The sequence below is a fragment of the Helobdella robusta genome, assembly GCF_000326865.2.
Source record: "Helobdella robusta unplaced genomic scaffold HELROscaffold_62, whole genome shotgun sequence".
Taxonomy (NCBI): domain Eukaryota; kingdom Metazoa; phylum Annelida; class Clitellata; order Rhynchobdellida; family Glossiphoniidae; genus Helobdella; species Helobdella robusta.
The window spans coordinates 92322-112324 of record NW_008705346.1 but is presented as its reverse complement, the minus strand read 5'-3'; the positions used below and the strand labels follow the sequence as shown (position 1 = coordinate 112324).

General features: G+C 33.9%; 3 protein-coding genes across 3 annotated transcripts in view; all 3 read right to left on the bottom strand.

Annotated features, from left to right (window-relative positions):
* Positions 1-228, bottom strand: part of HELRODRAFT_180461 (hypothetical protein) — a gene marked incomplete at both ends in the record, with an annotated part of 5374 nt that extends 5146 nt beyond the window's left edge. Inside the window, one exon of the mRNA XM_009029776.1 lies at positions 212-228. Coding sequence (XP_009028024.1) covers positions 212-228 — 17 coding nt within the window. The remainder of the gene's footprint in view (positions 1-211) is intronic.
* A 1881-nt stretch (positions 229-2109) lies between these two features.
* HELRODRAFT_180460 (hypothetical protein) lies at positions 2110-6734 on the bottom strand (the record flags this gene model as incomplete). Its single annotated transcript, XM_009029775.1, has 2 exons — positions 2110-6290; positions 6422-6734. 2 exons carry the CDS (start codon positions 6732-6734, stop codon positions 2110-2112), a joined length of 4494 nt encoding a protein of 1497 aa, XP_009028023.1.
* Positions 6735-7212: 478 nt separating this feature from the next.
* HELRODRAFT_180459 (hypothetical protein) lies at positions 7213-8408 on the bottom strand (the record flags this gene model as incomplete). The annotated part of the gene is made up of 3 exons (XM_009029774.1): positions 7213-7310; positions 7408-7509; positions 8291-8408. The coding sequence occupies 3 exons, from the start codon at positions 8406-8408 to the stop codon at positions 7213-7215; spliced, it is 318 nt and encodes a 105-aa protein (XP_009028022.1).
* Between the last annotated feature and the right edge of the window lie 11595 nt (positions 8409-20003).

Sequence of the window (20003 nt, the reverse complement as noted above, 5' to 3'; positions counted from 1 at the left end):
AATAGCAGAATTGTACATGTACGTGCTACAAACCTTATCATATGGGTTTGTAGCACGTACAAACCCATATGATAACCCAAACCCTTATCATATCAGTTGTCCCATATAACGCTGTTATATGGGACAACTTAAACTGATATATGAAATAAAATAAATGTTTAAATTTAAATTAAACGTACCATAATTGAAGCAAATGCAGGCAATCACGAACTTCAACACGTTATCCATTTTTAAATCAAAGATGAACCTCTGGGATGGCCAAATGAGGAGTTAATTAATTCAATTTGTTTTTCACTTCACGTTCCTTGCTGCTTCTTATGTTAGATTGCGCGTTGTCAACTAATGTTTTCTCGATGGTTTGCAGCCTCAAACAAGGTTATCTACCACAAAACCCTCCAAATTAAAACATTTTAATCCAATTAAACAAAATTTTGGCGAACAAATTTCGAAAAAGTTCCCAAAAGAGATGTTGTTTACAAAATAAACCAGATGAGATTATATTTCGTCAATAAGATTCCTCGAGCCAGCATAACGCAATGCAAGGCAACACACAACAACACGTTCGTCTAAGCAACGGCGGTGCCTACACGCATAACATTAGTAGATCGACGCATACGGTCTCTAAAAATAGCAAGTCCGTTGGCACTATATGTGGTACATACTTCCAATACACACAGACTCACATACACACACACACAAACACACACACATATATACACACACACACACACACACATATATATATATATATATATATATATATATATATACAGATCATGTGTATGTATCTATGTATGTGTATAGATACATATCACACATGTATGTGTTTGTATTAATAAGTATGTACAATATACATACATTGTAGTCTTCTTAAGCTTGTAGTATGTCATATATATATATATATATATATATATATATATATAGGGTTTGTGATGTTTTTTTTTGGAAAAAATTGATGTATTATTATATAATATACGTATTACGTGTAATATGTATATTAAATATAAATGTTCCACATAGTTTATATACATATGAGCGAGTGTGTGTTGTGTGTGTATTATTTATAGTTAGTCACAAAAAAACAGCTAAACCGACGACAAAGAAACATTGTTCCTTGGGTTATTTGTTGAAACTCATTTCTGGTGCACGCAAGCACACGTGAACTCGTTTCATATTTATAAAACTAATTGAGTTTGTCTTATTTTTTAAAACGTTTCAATGAATTTATTACAAAATGTAATGATTCGTACGATTTATCAAATTAAAAAATGCAATCAACGACTTAAGATAGGAATAGCAATATATCATAGCAAAAATCTATTAAAGAGTAGTTTTGTTACTACCACCTTCCAACAAACAAAATAGCAAGATATCAAGAATATAATTTAATTTAAAACAAATAAATTATTAGTCATTTTTACAAAAAAAAACGAAAAAACGAATAAAAAATAAAAATTAATTGCTCCGGTGTCATATAACGAATAATCAGTTCAATATCGAAGGAAGGTCATCTCTGTAAAATTCCTCAAAATGAAATATAAAACAGCTGTTACGAAGAATACAATGAAACCTGCAAAGAAAATTTTATTTTTACGATGTTTTACATGTCGCGAGTATTTGTTTTTAAATATGAAAATTAAACTTCCAAACAAAGCATGGCGCATGAATTCAGCTGGAATATAACATCAAATAAAAGCGGAAAGATGGAATGATCTTGGCTGAAGTTGATATGAAAGGTAACAAAATGTGTAAGCACCTCTACGATGAGATAATTTTTAAGATAAACTTTTAAAAAAGCAAGCCTTTTATTCAACACATTGAAAGCAAACGCTTTACGACAATTTTTTTCATCAGTGGATATGAAAAGTTATGAATAAAAAAAAAAAAATAAAAAATATTGCCATAAATTAATATGCTGCGTTTATTAGTACAAGTTAAACTTCATTTGAGAAACGTTCAAAACCTTTCATTCCGTTATAAAATTAACAAAGCGTCTGTATACATCTTCGAATTAAATAAATTTAAGCTGGAAAATTACAAAAATTAGAGTTTAGTATGATTTGAAAGAGTTTGAAAAATCGCAAGCCTCAATTAGTTAGCGTGGTCTATCTAAGACTTACTGAGATAGCTAATAGTGTTGAAGAAGCGCTCTTTCTCCTCAATCATTTCTTTGTGTAAATGAGGGAAATTTGCACTCTCGTTTTGGAAGTTTTGTCCATCTGGTGAAACTTTGTTTGGTTTGCTACCTTCTAAATGAAAATTTGAAGCAATGTTGTGATCATCTTTGTCGACAGAATCTCCAAAATCTTGACAGATGGTCTGACAAAGGTCTGCGTTACTGAGAAGGATGCGTTTGCTATCCATGGGACTCAACTTCATTCTCCTCTTCAACTCCTGCGACTGTTCTCGGTTCAGGAAATCCCATGTGAAGTTGTTCATTGGGCCATAGTATTTGTCCTTACATCGTTTGTTGTTAACTGACTCTATCAATTTATCATACGAATTGTTATGTATTGATACGTTGCTACCGTTGCTCAGAGAGTTTATCATCTCCTCGACAATTTCTTCCGATGGGTTATGCGCCGCCTGGGTCAAATTATCTTGCTCGTTTGTGTTAGATTCAAAGCTAGTAAGCAGCAAATCTGGCTTTTTATTTTGAAATTTGAAAGTGTTAGAGTTATATCTTAACGAAGGTTTCAAGTCAGTGTTTTCAATCAAAGATGGTTTGGGATTAAAAAATGAAATGTTAGTAGAGGTTAATAAGTCGTCGTCAGTTGAAAAATCCATCAAATCTGAATTCTGCTCATGATCGTTCAAAGTTGCTTCTGCTTCCGATTCTTTTGACTCATTTAAATCCGCGGCACCTTGTTCTAGATTTGAAGGAGTTACGTCAAATATATTTAATTTATTATTAAAATAATTTAAGTCTAAACTCACAAGATTATCTTTGCTGTTAACATTTTTTGATGGCTTGTCTGCCTCGAGTACAGTCTGAAAACGCGTCGTTTCTATTTCGCCTGGCTTTGCATTTGAAGAAGAACTTGTAATATCAGTTTCTCTGAAGTTTATTGGCTTTAACGCATTAAGATGTTCAATGCTGAACAACGGTTTCAGTTTATCTTTGTATTCTTTCTTTCTTAGTTTTGCGAACTCTTTCCCTTTCTCAGAATTTTCATCGTAGAAAGTGATGATCTCACCATATTCGTACGATTCAGCTGAAGTTATGTACTCTTGCGGCTTCACTTCCTCTTTTACTGGGATCAAGTTTATAACGGGATATTCCGATGTTATTGTTACTGGTATCACGTTTTCGTCTTTGTCCTTCTCCTTTTCTTTGTCCGTCTGTGTTGAACTATCATTGTGTTTTGTTGGATACTTGCTTATTATAACTGGTTCAGTCTGCTGGCTTGAAAATCCAGTGCTTGGCTTGGCTTCAGTGCTCCTGCCAACTGTGGTTACTTTTTTTGCATCCGTCCCTATTCCAATTTCCGATGTAACTGTTTTGGACTTTGCATTTGTTTTCAAATCCTCTGTTCCAACAGATCCGTCAACGAATTTCAAAGTGACTGGACCCATGTTTTTATCGGCTGTTATTACGATAGGCGTCTGCGAGGAGCCTGTTATGTGCATCTGCGCATTTGACGACTGGAAGGCTCCCACGTAGCATTTATCCGGTCCACTGCCTTTTTCGACTTTTGTCAGGTCAGGTTTTGTTGGGCGGAAATCTGTTGTTGAAGTTTCAGTCGAAACTTTTACAGGTTGTTTCACAATTTTTGTTTTGCCATCATCATCTTTGGAGACCAGGAAGGTTTCCTCAGTAGTGGTAACCACCACTCTTTCCCACTCCCTGCTCATTGTTCGTTTGCCCATTTTCGAACTAACACTGCCGTGTTCACTGTCTGTATTCAAACTCTGGTAACTTCTAAACAGATCGTTCCTACTGCCGCTGTCATCTAATCGGCTCGGTCTCAGTCTTGAACCTTTTATGACCAACAGTTCTTCACTGCGAGAGGGAAGAAGTTTTGTTTTCACGTAGAAATCAGTTGACTTCGGTCTAGACGGCAACGTGTTGGCTTCATCCCAGGAACGTTCGTTTTGTGAAATGTCAGCATTTTCATCATCGTCGTTGTCAGCTTTTTTGTTTAAAAGATCGACTGATCTGCTTCTACTCTTATCAAGTTTTTTCTGCTGACGAGGCGTGTTTGGATACTGTCTGGGCGTATGTTTCTTACTCGTGCTCATGTTCATGTTGGCTTCCAAGAGGTTCCTGTAGCTTGGATACCTCCTATGAACAACGTACGTTGTCAGCACTTTTGGTTTGGGATCAGCAGAGGCGGTTGGCAGATGGGGTGGTGGTTTGGTTGTTACTAGAGGGCCAGTGTTAAAGTCTGTTTGAGGTTTAAATGGAAAATGTTTTTTTGGCATTACAAGGGCAAGGTTGGGAACGATAGGAACGTTGTCAATTTTGTTGATGTAAAATTTTGGCTTCCCATCATTTCCTTTCAAAATGGTCACAGCTTCTTCATTTTTTGGCGGTGATATTGGCTTCGAATTGTCGCTAGTGGATATTTTGTTATCAGATTTTTTGGGGTCATTTTTACCTAAATCACTGTCTTTTTTCGTTTCATCTGCTTTCGGGTCAACTGTGGTTTTTTGCATTGGACCAGTTGTTATGTTTGGGTTTGTTTTAATTGAACCATCTTTAATGAGCGTTTTATTTTCATTTTTTGGCGGTGATATTGGCTTTGAATTGTCGCTGGTGGGTTCATTGTTTTCAAATTTTTTGGGGTAATTTTTGTTTACATCCTTGTCTTTATTCGTTTCATCTGCTTTTACGTCAGCTGTGCTTTTTCGTATTGGACCTGTTGCTATGTTTGGAGTTGTTTTAATTGAATTATCATTAATGAGTGTTTTGTCTTCTGGTTTCTTTGAATCAACTTTTACATCTTTTATGAGTTCATTGTTTTTATTTGAATCGTTCGTTGCAGGTTTTGTATTTAGTATTGGTTTCTTTTCAACTGGATCAACAGCCGGTTTCGTGGACAATTTTTTCAAATTATCGTTGGCATGGGCGTCATCTTTGGAAGGATTTTTATCAATCTGTCCATTTTTATTAAAATCATCGTTCTTCTCCGTTTGATCTGTTTCCGCCTTTGTGTAAACTTTATTTATCTGTATTTGATCAGGTGTGACTTTTGGAGCTGCGCTAGATTGTTTGTCTGGTACATGAACATTTTCATCAGAAAAATTTTTAGAATTTGAAAAAGATCTTGGCAGTTTGTTTTCTAATTTATTTGTCATCTCATCAGATTTGTCGTTATTTGTGACAATTTTATTTTTTTTGTTATCGCCAGTTGTGTTTTCATCATTCATTTTATCGACTTTTTTGTCGTCATTTTTGTTTTTCACATTAACCACTTCTTTTGTTTCGTCCTTTTCTTCCTCATCAGCTGTTTCTCCTTGGTTCTCACTGCTTTCTTTTTCATTTTCATCAGTATCTTCAACATAACCGTAGTCATAATTCTTCAATATTTCATTGCAAAGTTCTATGACATTTTTACCGTAAATTTCCCACAAAACATCCTGCTTGGCATTTTTATGTTTTTTTTTCTCTTCCTCTTCTTTTTCTTTTTCATCTATCTCCTCTTCCTCATCATCTTCATCCTCAATTTTGTTATTTTTCCTTTTCGCCATTTCTTTTTTGCTTGTCTGTTCAAATTTATCTAAATCCGTTTCAATCATTTCATGATTTTTTGGACCGTTTATCTTAATTTTTACATCATCGTTCTTAAGAGGTGGACCTAATGCTTCACTGTTGTTGTTGTTGTTGTTGTTGTTGTTGTTGTTGTTGTTGTTGTTTGATTTAGGCTTTTTAATACTGCTTTGTTTCTGTGGTGGTTTTTCTACGTCTATATTATTGTTCTCATCTTTAAGTTGATTTACATCTTTTGGCTGTTTGTTTTTTACCTTTTTAGGAAGTCTTATGTAAGGGTCATCGAGATTAGTTTCAGAGACAGATTCTGATGAATTTAATTTTCTATCTACGCCATTTTTTATTTTTCTTTTAGGTACATTGATATTTGTTTCAACTGATATGTTAGGAACTTCACTGATGCCTAAGTATTTGTCCAAATTTTCTGAGTTTATTTCCGTCATTGATATAGTTCTTTTGTGTTTGACTGTTCTATGTTTTTCAGTTATTTTAATTGAGTCTTCATCTTCACTAACGTGAACCTCTTTTTCAGTTATTGTCACATTCTCATTGGTGATGTCAACATAAGACGGATTACCTTGATTGCAGAACAGATCAATCAAAACAATTTATTTCAATTGATTCAATCAAATTAAATTCAAAAGTTTACTTTTAATTAAAGTTGGAATATTAAGAAAAATATCTCATCAATAAAAAATATAATCTCACTGTTACTAGCAGCAATAGTTTGAACAATCAAATGGCAGCAATCTTCGCCCGCCTGGTTCGATGCGACGACCCACACACCTTCATTCAAATCTTCGGTAGCTTTCTGAACGATCAGATCATACCTGCCTTTCACCTCTTCGCATTTCAGATGATACTTTGCTGATTCTTTAACTCTCTTCCTCCCGATTTGCCACTTGACGTTGGGCTTGGGGCGGGCTTCGACAAATACGGAGATCGTTAACGGGCGGCCCAGCACTGCAACGAGGGGCTCGTCACTCTTAATCGGTTTTATTGTGGGTGCCACTGAAGACATTATTTAAACATTAGAAAAGTAAAAATTTAACTTAAAATTTCAAGCCGTCATTCATTTATTTGCGCCTAATTTCATTCGAAAGTTCAGATCGGGATTAACATTGCTTAGTTGATGTTTACGCGATGAGATTAATTCAGGTGAGAATAAAAGGTAGATTGATTAAAAGTTAACTTCTATGGCGACGTAGTGATATTTCGCAGATAGAATTTTATTCCATATATACGGTTGTTAGTATATAGCATAAAAGGTTTTAATAGAAGGTAGCATATTCATCTAAAATACATACTTTAGATGAACAATTTATTGATATTTCGAACTCTGTTAAACGATTTATTTAAATTAAAAATTAACTGGTTTACAACAATATCTTAAAACTATGTAGGTACATTGCAGAGCAACTTTTTCATGTAAACTTTTTTAGAAATTTTAAATAAAAACATTGCAATCGTGAAAAAAGTCTTTCAAGCAATCATCATTGCTATATCTTATCCAGCACTACATCACTTTCCCGCTTTCTAACACCGTAGTTCCATTCAGAGGCAATCAAAAGTTTTTCTACGGCGAAAAAGTACAACCCTATAACAATTATTTTAACAAATTCATAAATTATATCAATTAATTGATTAATAATTAATTAATAATTAATTGATAAGTTTTATTTGGTTTAAATGACCTTTTCCATGCTTTTTGCCAGACTCCCAATTTCCTCGGTAGACATCACCATTCGAGTAGATCAGAGTACCTACGCCCTCCTTCATATCTTTGACCCATTGTCCTGTGGTGTGGCGTGGCGTGTTGTGGCGTGGTATGGCTTGGTGTGGCGTGGATGCGGCGTAGTGTGCAGATGAATTAGTTATTAATTTTTTTTTTTTAGTTGTCGTGGTGATCTTGAATTATTTGTGTCTTTTTTTTAATTTATTTGGTTTTAACGTTATTGAATTAATTGTATTACCCATGAAATATAAATTTGAGAGAAAAAACCTATATTTAGTAGGTTAATAGCACGATAAATGTAGTGGTCGTAATCTGACCGAAATTCTTTATTTCAATTTTTAATCGAAATTTAAATAATTTTAAATATAAAAAAATAGTAAAACATTAAAATTCCATCTACAGTGGTGAAAAAAAACTGTTTAAATAGCATTGAACACTACCAGACGAGACTAGATACTAAAAATGAGAACGGACGAACCGCTGTATTTGCTTTTCTCATCTGAGTAGAGGATGAATCCCTTGCCATGTTTCATTCCTCTCCGCCACTCACCTTGGTAAATATCACCGTTCGCATACCTAATTGATTGATTGATTGATTGGTCAATTGATTAACTAACTAATTGATTGATTGATTAATCAATCAATTAGTGGGTTATTAAAAAATTAATTAGTTTGATTAATATAGACTCGAAAACCGAATAAAAAACATTAACCGGGATATAAGAGAAATAATGTAAAGTATATCAAAACGTCAAATGATATTAGTTCGGTATTATTCGTCTTATTAGTGATTAATTAACTCGTTAAATGAAGTAAAGTTAGCGATACCGAATAATACGAACCGGTATTCTCCGATACCGCTTCTAATACCGTTTCTATAGAATCCATAGTAGGTATCGTCATTGTGGTAGTACCCAGTACCAATGCCGTCGGGCCGCAGTAACTCGTTTCTCTCGCCATCGTACATAAACGGCTTCTGATTGGTTGATTTAATTAACCCAATATTAACGGCTTCTGATTGGTTGATTTAATTAACCTAATATAAACGGCTTCTGATTGGTTGGTTGTTTTATTGGTTAGTATGTTGGATAATTAATTTGATGAATGATTAATGGATGAATGAACGAATGAATGAACGAACGAATGAACAACGAATGAATGAAGAAATACTGAATAAGTGAATAATTAACTGATTACATAAAAAAATAAAACATTTATATTGACTGAATAAGTAATATCAGCTTGATTCAAATAAAGCCAACACCCATGTATATATGAAAAGAGTGACTCACATCTATGTCCATACTTGATCAACCAAGTAACCTTATTTGACTGATAATATTCTTATAAATTTATTATTCAGAATTATTATTACCGCTATAAATATTGATATTATTTTTACAAGGGAAATTCGTTCACACTCAATAATCAAAATAAATCAATGATTATTTATATTTATTTATATTCGCATGACGTCACTGAAAAAATAATTTAAATAAGCGAAATAATCTTTACGTAGACGTCTTGCGCGTTAGCTGCTTAACTATTTCCGGTTCGTTGTCAACTGTCATTGGAGGAAAATGGCGGAATTAACATGTCGAAATTGTTATTCGATTGGATCGATTGATAAGAGAATTATATTTAGATAAACAAGCGAATTTGCTTGTTTATGTGCGTACGTGTGTGTACCTATGTATGTGTGTGTGTGTACGTGCGTGTGTGTGGTGCGTGAAAGTGTGTGTATCATGTGCGACATTTGAATCCAAACGATTTAAAATTATTAATTAATCAATTTGTCGTTATTTTTTGTTGTAATTTGAAACTAATTCTACATGGCTGATTTTGTTTTGCATTTTTTTTTATACATTTTGCATTTTTTTTAAATTTGCAACCAGCCTCATGCAAATCAATCATTCTTCACGTACAAATGTGTGTGCACGTTACACATTAGCAGCAGATTTTTTGTACCTGTGAGTCTGACTGTGTGTGTGCGTGGGTATGTGTGTGTTTTTGCGTGTGTGTGTAATAAAATGGCGAAAAAGCAGGCAGTAACGTATAATTATCGTGGATTAGTTCACTTTTGATCGTGAAGTTGGGAGTGGTATTTGTTGACGTTTGTAGTTGTTGATGAAATTGTTGATGTTGTTGTTGTTGATGTTGTTGTTGATGATGTTGTTGTTGTTGTTGTTGTTGTTGATGTAGTTATTGATGTAGTTGGTGATAAAACTGTTGATGTAGTTGGTGATAAAACTGTTGATGTAGTAGCTGATGAAGTTGTTGTTGATGTAGTTATAGTGGTAGTTGTTTATGTAGTTGATGTAGCAGCTGTTGTCACTGCAGTTGCTACAATTGCACAACGTACACTTTCATCAAAAAGAGAGACTTGCTCTTGTTAATTTGTTTTTTATTTACCGTAACTAATGGATATTACATAGTACATACATTATACAAATAACATTCAAAGCAAAAACAAATATTTCGCCATAGTTATAATAGCCATCGTCATCATTATCATCATCATCATTATCATCATCACCATCACTGTCATCATCGCTTTCTATTTCAACAGTTCGTGTGTCTATCCCTCTATTCCTTCATTTTTTCATTTGCTCTTTCACTTGTTTTTTTAAAATAAAATGGCAGCCTTGCAAGAAATAAAAAATGAACTGAAGAAAAAATAATATTTAATATTTAATATTTTTTTTTAATATTTATTAAATTATAAACCCATTCCAACGTCGTTGAGCATGGCTGGAATGCAAAGTTTCAAAAAAGAAAGAGAAGGAAGAAAGAGGGAATGAGAGATAGATAGATAGATAGATAGATAGATAGATAGATAGATAGATGGATGGATGGATGGATAGATGGATGGATGGATGGATGGATGGATGGATGGATGGATGGATGGATGGATGGATGGATAGATAGATAGATAGATAGATAGACAGACAGACAGACAGACAGACAGACAGATAGATAGATAGATAGGTAAAGAGAGAAAGAGAGAGAGAGAAAGAGAGAGAGAGAGAGAATAAAAGAGAGTAGTAAAGGAAAAGAGAAAGAAAATCATTAAATGCAAATATGACGTAAGGAAAACCTGCCACACATGCAAATCTGAATATTTTTTAAAAAATGTCATTTTTTCTCTTTCTTCCTTCATTCATTTTTTTCTTTGTCCATTTATTCATTCATTCAATCAATCAATCAATCATTCACTCATTTATCCATTAATTCATTTATTAATTCATTAATTCATTAATTCGTTCGTTCGTTCGTTCATTCAGTCATTTCAATTATCCTTTCAAAAACGTTTTTCCACTTGTCTGCATTCTGTTCATAAATCAAAAGAAATTTTTTTCCAGCCCCGCTGCACATGAAACATCATTGCCTGTGTAGGAAGCAAGATGGCAGGTTCTTATCAATCAAATATCATTCAATCGCAGTACTATCAATCAAAAATTATATTCCTACAACTGAAAAACCAACAACAACAACAACCTCATCTTCCTCATCATCATCAACAACAACAACAGTACACAGCATGTTATTGGCTGGTTGACTATGGCGTGATTGATGACGTAGCTTATCACGTGATACCAACATGGCCGTCCGTAGAGAAATTTTTTCCTTTGCAGGAGAGAGTTAGATTCATTCATATCAAACAGGCGAGTGCTTGAACGAAAAATGAATGGTTGAATGAATGAATGGATGGATGGATGAAACTATGGACGAATGAATGGATAAAATGATAGATGGATAGGAGGAACAAATTATTTTAAATTGAAGCAGAAAATAATTAATTGAATTATTATTGAACCAGCATGCAACAGCTTGAAGATAATAAACATTCGAAAATTGAAAAATAAAGAATCAAAGTCAATTAAACAAAAAATAAATACAAAACCAAAAACAACCAAAGATGAAAAAGAAGGAAGAATGAATGAGCTACTAAATATAGAACGAATGCAAATAGTGTACAAACGAACCGACGAACCGACGACCGCAGATAAAGAGTGAGAGAGTGGAATGATTGATTGAAAAATTAAATGAATGGATGTTTTTATGTTTTTAGATAGATGCACTACGCAGGTATATCTATCTCGCAATACCATGAATAACTAATCATACCGTGAATAACTAACCTACACACACGCACGCACACACACTCACACACGCACGCATACACACACATACGCACGCACGCATACATATACACACACGTGCGTGTAGTACGATACAAAACCTCTTATCGGAGAGCAGCTACAACAGGCATACAATAATTTTGATGCTATCTCTCAGTCGCTTTTATGTTCGCATAACTTTGTATTGTTTGATATGTTTGTGTATTTCTATGTATTGTATTGCATTTTTGCGTATTGTTTGGTATCTTTTATGTACTTTTGTATTGTTTTAATCGTTGTGTGTATAACTTTGTATTGTTTGGTATTATTGTGTATTTCTTTGTATTGTTTGGTATTGTTGTGTATTTCTTTGTATTGTTTGATATTGTTGTGTATTTTCTTTGTAATATTTGGCATCGATGTTAAAGTATTAAGGTATTTTACAATGAAAATTATGATGAAATAAAATGCAATACAATAATGGATGGTGATGGTACTCAAGAGATGGTTTTGGAGCATGTTGATTATTATGCGATGATGAAAAATTCTTAAAGAAATCCTTTTTCGAATGACATGTGTCTGAAATAAAATAAGTGTGTGAGGATGTGCGTGTATGTATGTGTGTGTTTGTATGTGCGTGTGTGTGTGTGTGCGTGTATGTGTGTGTTTGTATGTGCGTGTGTGTGTGTGTGCGTGTGTGTATGTGTGTGCCTTACATATTTTTATGTGTTTTTATTTATGTAAATTTTTTTCATAAAGAAAAAAAATGTTTTTTTTTCATTTTGTTAGTTGTAGTGTGTTTTTTTATGAGTGTATGTAGGTGCGAATGTATGTTTTAGTTTAAAATGCGGAGTGTTTAAATTATTGAGTTTGCGTGGTGTGTGTGTGTGGATGTGTATGTTTGTGGTGTGTGTGTGTTAAAATGCGTGTGTGAGTGTGCTGTATAATGTTTTTGTGTTTTGTGTGTGTGTAGCGTGTGTTTGTGGATTATATAAATATATATATACATATATATATATATATATATGTGTGTGTGTGTGTGAGTGTGTGTGTGTGTGTAGCGTGTGTTTGTGGATTATATAAATATATATATATACACATATATATATTTGTGTGTGTGTGTGTGTGTGTGTGTAGCGTGTGTTTGTGGATTATATAAATATATATATACATATATTTATACATATGTGTGTGAGTGTGTGTGTGTGTGTGCGTGTGTGTGTGTGTGAAGTTCACGCTAGAAAATTCTGAGTGGGTGTTGAAGTTGTTCAGAGGTGATTGCGCTAATGATCATAGTCATAAATCACAATAACCATCATCATCATCGTCTTCATCATCATCATCATTGCCGTCATCACAACCGTATCTACTGTAGTTGCTTTTTTTTTCTTGTTGTTATAATTTTTACATCATCATCATCGGCATCGTCGTCGTCTTCATCTTCATCAAAAAAAAAGCAAACGCCGACAATTGGATTTAAACTTATTAACGTCGAGAGGTTCTATCAAATTTCCCATGTGTGTGTACACACACACACACACAAACACATACAGACAAAAACACACACACAAACACATACATACATACATACATACATACATACATACATACATACATACATACATACATACAAACAAACAAACATACATACATAAATCTACGTCCAGCTGTTTCCGTGTTCGCTTATTATGACAATGACGATGATGATGACGACGATGACGACATACGTAACATTCATGCATATAAACATGCAAGTTTTTTACATGTATTATTAAATAGAAGAATATATGACCAGCCCAGAATGACCAACCCAAACAATACAAAAAGTTAATAAAAATCTCTCTCCTTTTCTCTCATTTTCTCTCTCTCTCTCTCTCTCTCTTTGTCTCTTTTTTTCTATATATAGATCTCTGTTTTGTGCTTGTTTATTCTAGGTTTTTATACAGAATCTTTAAACGTACAATCAACACTTTTCCAAATATGAAGTACTCTACGGTTGTATGTGTGCGTTTGTGTGTGTGTGTGTCTGTGCACGTGTGTGTCTGTGTGTGTGTCTGTGTGTTTGTAAGCAAGGGAATAATAGTGAATGACTTGTTTTTAATTATCAGTGTGACTAAAAGTGGATGTATGATGAGGTGTGCGGTGCTGAATACTGATCTAGGTTTGTTTATATGTTTGTTTGTTGTTGGTTCGTTTGTTTGTTTATTAGCATCATCGTTGTCGTCATCTTTTTGTTTAATAATATTATTATTGTTATTATTGTTGTTATTAATATAATTATCCTACATCTTCTTTTCATCGTCACAGCCATAGTCATTATTATCATCATCGTCATCATCATCATCATCATCATCATCATCAGTCTCTCCATCGTTCTAATCATCACCTTTATTATCTTTTTCTTAATCTTCATCTTCGTCATCGTCATCATTTCTTCCGGTTCCAGCAACATACATGAGCAAGCTTAGGTGTGTATGCAAGCATGTATATGTGTATGTATGTTTGATATGTATGTATGTATATATGTATGCATGCATGCATGCATGCATGCATGTATATATATATATATATATATATATATATACTAAAGTGGCCTTTTTGCATTTAAATGTACACACACATGGAAGCATGTGTCAAAATTGTTTACTTCAGTGTGCATTCAACTTACCCCAGCTAAAAAACCTGTAAATAATAATAATAATAACAATAATAATAATAATAATAATAATAATAATAATATTATTATTATTATTATTGATAATAAGTTGTGGTTGTGCTGGAAGTTATAGCGTTATCTTAAGAGGGAGAATTCGTTCAAATTGAAAATAAATTATAATCGTTTGGGCCACGTTTGAAAGTTTATTTAAATTAAAAAACAAGTAAAAATAATAGTAATAATAATGTTTTTAATATCTTGTATTCATCAAATATTTTATTGAAAATCAATTCAATTTTCAAGCTATCAAAAAGTGGAGATACTGATTAACAACTTTTGGTTTATAACGAACTCTATTACGATATAAGCGAGAAAAAAACTGATAAATATTTTTTGATATTTCGAAGTTTATAAACGAAAATTTAAATTCTTTTTTTCACAATGGGTTGATCTAAAAAACACACCATTCATTCCTTCACTCATTCCTTCTTTCATTCATTCATTCACTCACTCACTCACTCATTCATTCATTTATTCATTCATTTATCCATACTTGCTTCAAAAACATCATCATAATCATCTTCATCCTCATCATAAAAAACGCATTTTAAACCAGTCACTATCACATCTTTTACATCATCATCATCCTAATCATTACCACCACAACCATCATCATCGTCGTCGTCGTCGTCGTCATCTTGAAGAGTATGTTCGTCGGTCTGATCATACTGCTGGTACTGATGGCCCTGTGTGCAGTTCTTGGCGCCATCTACGGATACATTTATTTCACTCAGATTAACCCGGCTAGAGCTAGGAGGTTGGCGATCTACAATGAAAATAATATAAATAACAACTATATTTAAATCTTATTTAGTAATAATAATAATAACAAGGATGATGAGGACGATGATGATGATATTGATGATGATGGTAATAATGATGATGATGATGATGACGACGATGATGATGGTGATGATGATGATGACGACGATGATGATGGTGATGATGATGATGACGAAGACCACGACGATGACTATGGTGACACGATTATGATGGTGATGATATCCCATAAGATACACCTCCAGTGTTCTGTCAGAAGGCGGGGGTACCGGTGCGGCCGAGGGGGGGACAACACAGTCCCACATGTTCCTCTTCAAGAAAAGTCCCGCCGGATAGTTTGGAGTTTTTCTTCAAAAGAAGTTTAGCCGGCCAGTTTGAATGACCCCCAGGTCAAGCTTCCACAACAACAACAACAACAGAGTAGCAACAACAATAGCAATAACATCAGAAACAACAATAGCAATAACATCAGAAACAACACTAACCAACACTAACCATGCGACTAGCATCAAAGACATCTCTAACATCAACAACAGCCTGGTAAGGTAACAACAACAACAACAACTACTACAACAACTACTACTACTACTACTACTACTACTACAACTACAACAACGACAACAATGGCGATGATGACATCAAATACAAAGTCCCTAAAATTATTGTAATCAGCTGTTAGTTGCGATATTGGAATAAGATAGAAAGCGGTAATACAGATGACAGCAATAACAATGCAACAGCAACCACAACAACAACAACAACAGCAGCAACAACAACATAGAAGAAAAAACATTAAAAAATCACCCAATAAATCAACCAAACACTAAACAAACAATGTTTAAATTTAAGGAACGCGATGCATTTGGTCCAATCAAACACATCGCACACAGACACATACGCACACAAACAGACACACACGCACACAAACAGACACACACGCACACACACACGCACACACACACGCAACCAGACACACGCATATACTGTCAATTTCATTAGTGTCTTATCAGCACTAATCCATAGCTTCGACTTGATGTGTAACTTGAATAAACATCACTACCATCATCGCCAACATCATTATCATCATCATCATCCTATCCTCCTCATCATCATCATCCTCATCACCATCATTATCATCATTTTCTTCTTTATCATCATCAAATAGATGATAACTTTGAGTTGAATTAATAAAAAAAAATTCATAATTTTATTTGAATGTTTGAATTTTATCATAGTAAAAGTCAATGTATCCTATTAAATATTGTTCAGTATCATCGAATATCATCCTGTATCATCGAGTATCATCCTGTATCATCGAGTATCATCCTGTATCATCAAGTATCATCGAGTATCATCATGCATCGTTGATTTTCATCAAATATTGTTCACTTCCTATCTAGTTTACTGGTTATAAACAGTCGGATTCCATTAAAAATTTTATTGCCAACTTTATGTTAGAATATAAACGCTATCTATTTGAATGCGTGTATGTGTTGCCTTTACAAATAGTCTAGCTAGATGTGTACGCGTGTGTGCATTTGTGTGTGTAAATATGTGTGTGTGTTTTACGTGTGTGTGTGTACGTGTTTATGTGTGTGTACGTGTTTGTGTGTGTGTGTACGTGTTTGTTGTTGCAATTGTGTATGTCAGAGCAAACTAATTTTCATTTCAATGACTAAATTCTGTAAAGAAAAAAAACCACTCCCACCATCATCACTACACAAGTAGTCATCATCATCATTATCATCACGTACATTGTCATCATCATAATCATCATGATCATCATGATCATCACCATTATCATAACCACCGGCACACAAGTAATTTATGTCCAGTCATCAACTCGTTCATGAATGCGTAGGGATAGAAGGCCTCTAATTTATCATGTAGCTTCTACGCTATACAACCTTGTACTACACACACACACGTACGCATATACATACACACACACGTACGCATACACATACACATACACACGTACGCATCTGTACTGCGCAAACACGTACATACTCACACGTATTATCGAGTGTAAATGTTTGAATTCGTGTAGACGAACATAGACTTGATAGTAAGTTTTTTGCACAACAGAAACACGCAGAGCAAACACACACACGCACGCACACGCACAGAGAAACAAACAAACAAACACACAGATATATGTATGGCTATATTTATATTGTATATACACATATAAGTAAAATTAGTGTTGAGGCTGTCATAGATAAAATTGTTATGACATACTCCATACATTTATGTGTATGCATACGAAATGTTTTTTATGTGTTTGGTGTGTAAATTATGTGTAGATTTCAGACGCAGAGCACTGGAAGATGCGAGGTGATACATTATATATTATATTAAGGATAGGTTCAGCTGCTAGTGTGCACTGGAGTAAGCAAAATACTCTTATGTGTGTGTGAGTGTGTGTGTGAGTGTGTTTGTGTGAGTGTGTTTGTGTTTGTGTACGTGATTGTGTATGTGGGTGTGTGTTGTGGGAATGTGTGTATGTTGGCAACTCAAATTATTTTTAATTTGTTATAGTATGTACTTGCTGACTCTGTACGTATGCATAATTTGTAATCCCTTATTTTTATGTGGTTTTGTATGTATTTTTATTTTGTATGTTCTTTGTATATTTGTATTTTTATGTTGTTGTTGTTTTGTATTTTTGTATTATTCTATGTTTTTCGTGTTTACAAGTGCGTGTTGATGTTCTGCGTGACGATGTGCACTGTTATTAGCATGATTGGCTTCGGATGACGTCATGTTTTTGCCTACTGCATCCTTCCTTGAATTATTAACCAATGTTAAAAGATATGCGTGCGTGTGTGCATGTGTGTGTATGCTTGTGTGTTTGCATATGTCTGTACGTTTCTATGTGTCTGTATGTTTGTATGTGTCTGTATATTTGTATGTTTGCATGTGTTTGTTGGTATTTTTTGTATCTTGTGTGTATGTTCGTATGTGTGTGTTTGTAAATTCGGCGTGCATAAAAAAGCATAGAATCGATTTTCGAGATGAATACCTTTTTGTTTCCTCATATTTCCCCTGTTTTTTCATCAATTTTATTCATTTTAAACAATTTCTTCCTCTTCTCCCTCTCTCTCCTTTACTCTACTTTTTTCTATATATTTTTTTTTCTCTCACTCTATTCTTTATCCATCTCTCTCACTCTCTTTCTCTCTCTCTCTCTTTCTCTTCTCTCTCTTTTTCACTCTCTCTCTCTCTCCCTTTTCTTCAAACTTTCGTGATTGCTTGCAATTAAGGGAGTGACGACGTTTAGGAAGTGGAAATGAAATCTCAACTGGCGTGAAGTGAAGGAAGAATAATTATCTCTCTCTCTCTCTTTTTTCTCTCTCTCTCTCTCTCTCTCTCTCTTTACATATATTTATAAACGTGTGCGTGTGTGTGTATTGTGCGTGCTTCACTATTATTGGCTTCTAGAAAGTTCTTAAATTATTATTATTATTATTTTTATTATTATTATTATTATTACGTCATGTAATGTAATGTAATGTGGTAGCTATTTTGTTACTATCTAATGACACCATAGGTTCATCCCCCATCTGATAAAGAGAGAGAGAGAGAGTAAACGTCAAACAACAAACAACCAAATTTATACAACATACAATGACAGTTTAATTGACACAGAAAAAACAAACATAACCATGGGCAAATCAATAATTAACACGCACGCACACGCACACATACATACACACTCACACACACACATATATACATACACACTCACACACACACATACAAACACACATACAAACACACAGCGCAAAAACTGATGCACGCATTCGCGATATTAAATGCGCCATTATGGCAAAGCAATAAAGGCTACCGTGCAGAAAATAAATTTTGAAACCAGCCAACCATCATTCATCCCTTGCGCGCGCTCATTCGCTCAATCATTCATTCGTTTATTCGTTTTCTATTGCTCAAACACTCGATCATTCGTTATTCACTCATTACATTTCCTTCAGTCGTTCATTATTTATTCATCTATTCTTTTTTTCATCCATCCATCCATCCATACAAGCGTTCAGTTTCTGCTCCGTCGCTAATAGCTTAATTCATCCAAACATTCATTTTGTTTCTCATTCATTCTTGAATTCATTCCTACCTTTATGTTAATTTGTTTGTTTATTCACTCAATTATTCATCTGAATAATCTTTCATTCTTTCAATCTCTTATTCATTCCTTGGTTTTTTCATTAAATTATAATTTACTTTATCCATTCGTTTGTTCATTTTTTTCAAATATTTTTTTTATTCACTCACTCATTCACTAACCCAGTCATGTGATCATTGTTTACATTTCTTTGCCAATTATATATGGGGATGGCCTCCGTCTGACCCTGCATTTTAGGCTCCAATCCCCATCACAATCACCATCACCTTTTTCTTTTTGGGTTTTTTGTTTGTGCATCCATTCATTTTCCTGATCCTCTGGTTTTTCTTTTTTTCAGTGTACAACTTTTTTTCGTTGTTTGTTTTTTCTACTGCTTCGTATTACAATAAATGGTTTTGTTCTTATTAGTTTTTCTCTCTCTTTCTCTCTCTCTCTTTATTTCTCTCTTTCTTTCCCTATCTCACTCTACATGCCTTTTCTTTATCATTTTTGGCCATTTTGTTTATTGACTATTTATTTATTCGATACTTTTTTGTGCTGGTTTACGAGGCAAGACTTAATAAACTAAAAGTGAACGGAAGTACTGTTATAAATATAAAAAAAAAGATGTTACGATGTGTATGTGCATGTATCTGTTTATGTGTACGTGCGTGTGTGTGTGTGTGTGTGTGTGTGTGTGTGTGTGTGTGTGTGTGTGTGTGTGTGTGTGTGTGTGGGTGAGTGTATGCGTTTGTGTGACAATTTTTCTGATAAAAAGAGCCACTATTTTATGATAATACCATGAACGTAATAACCCA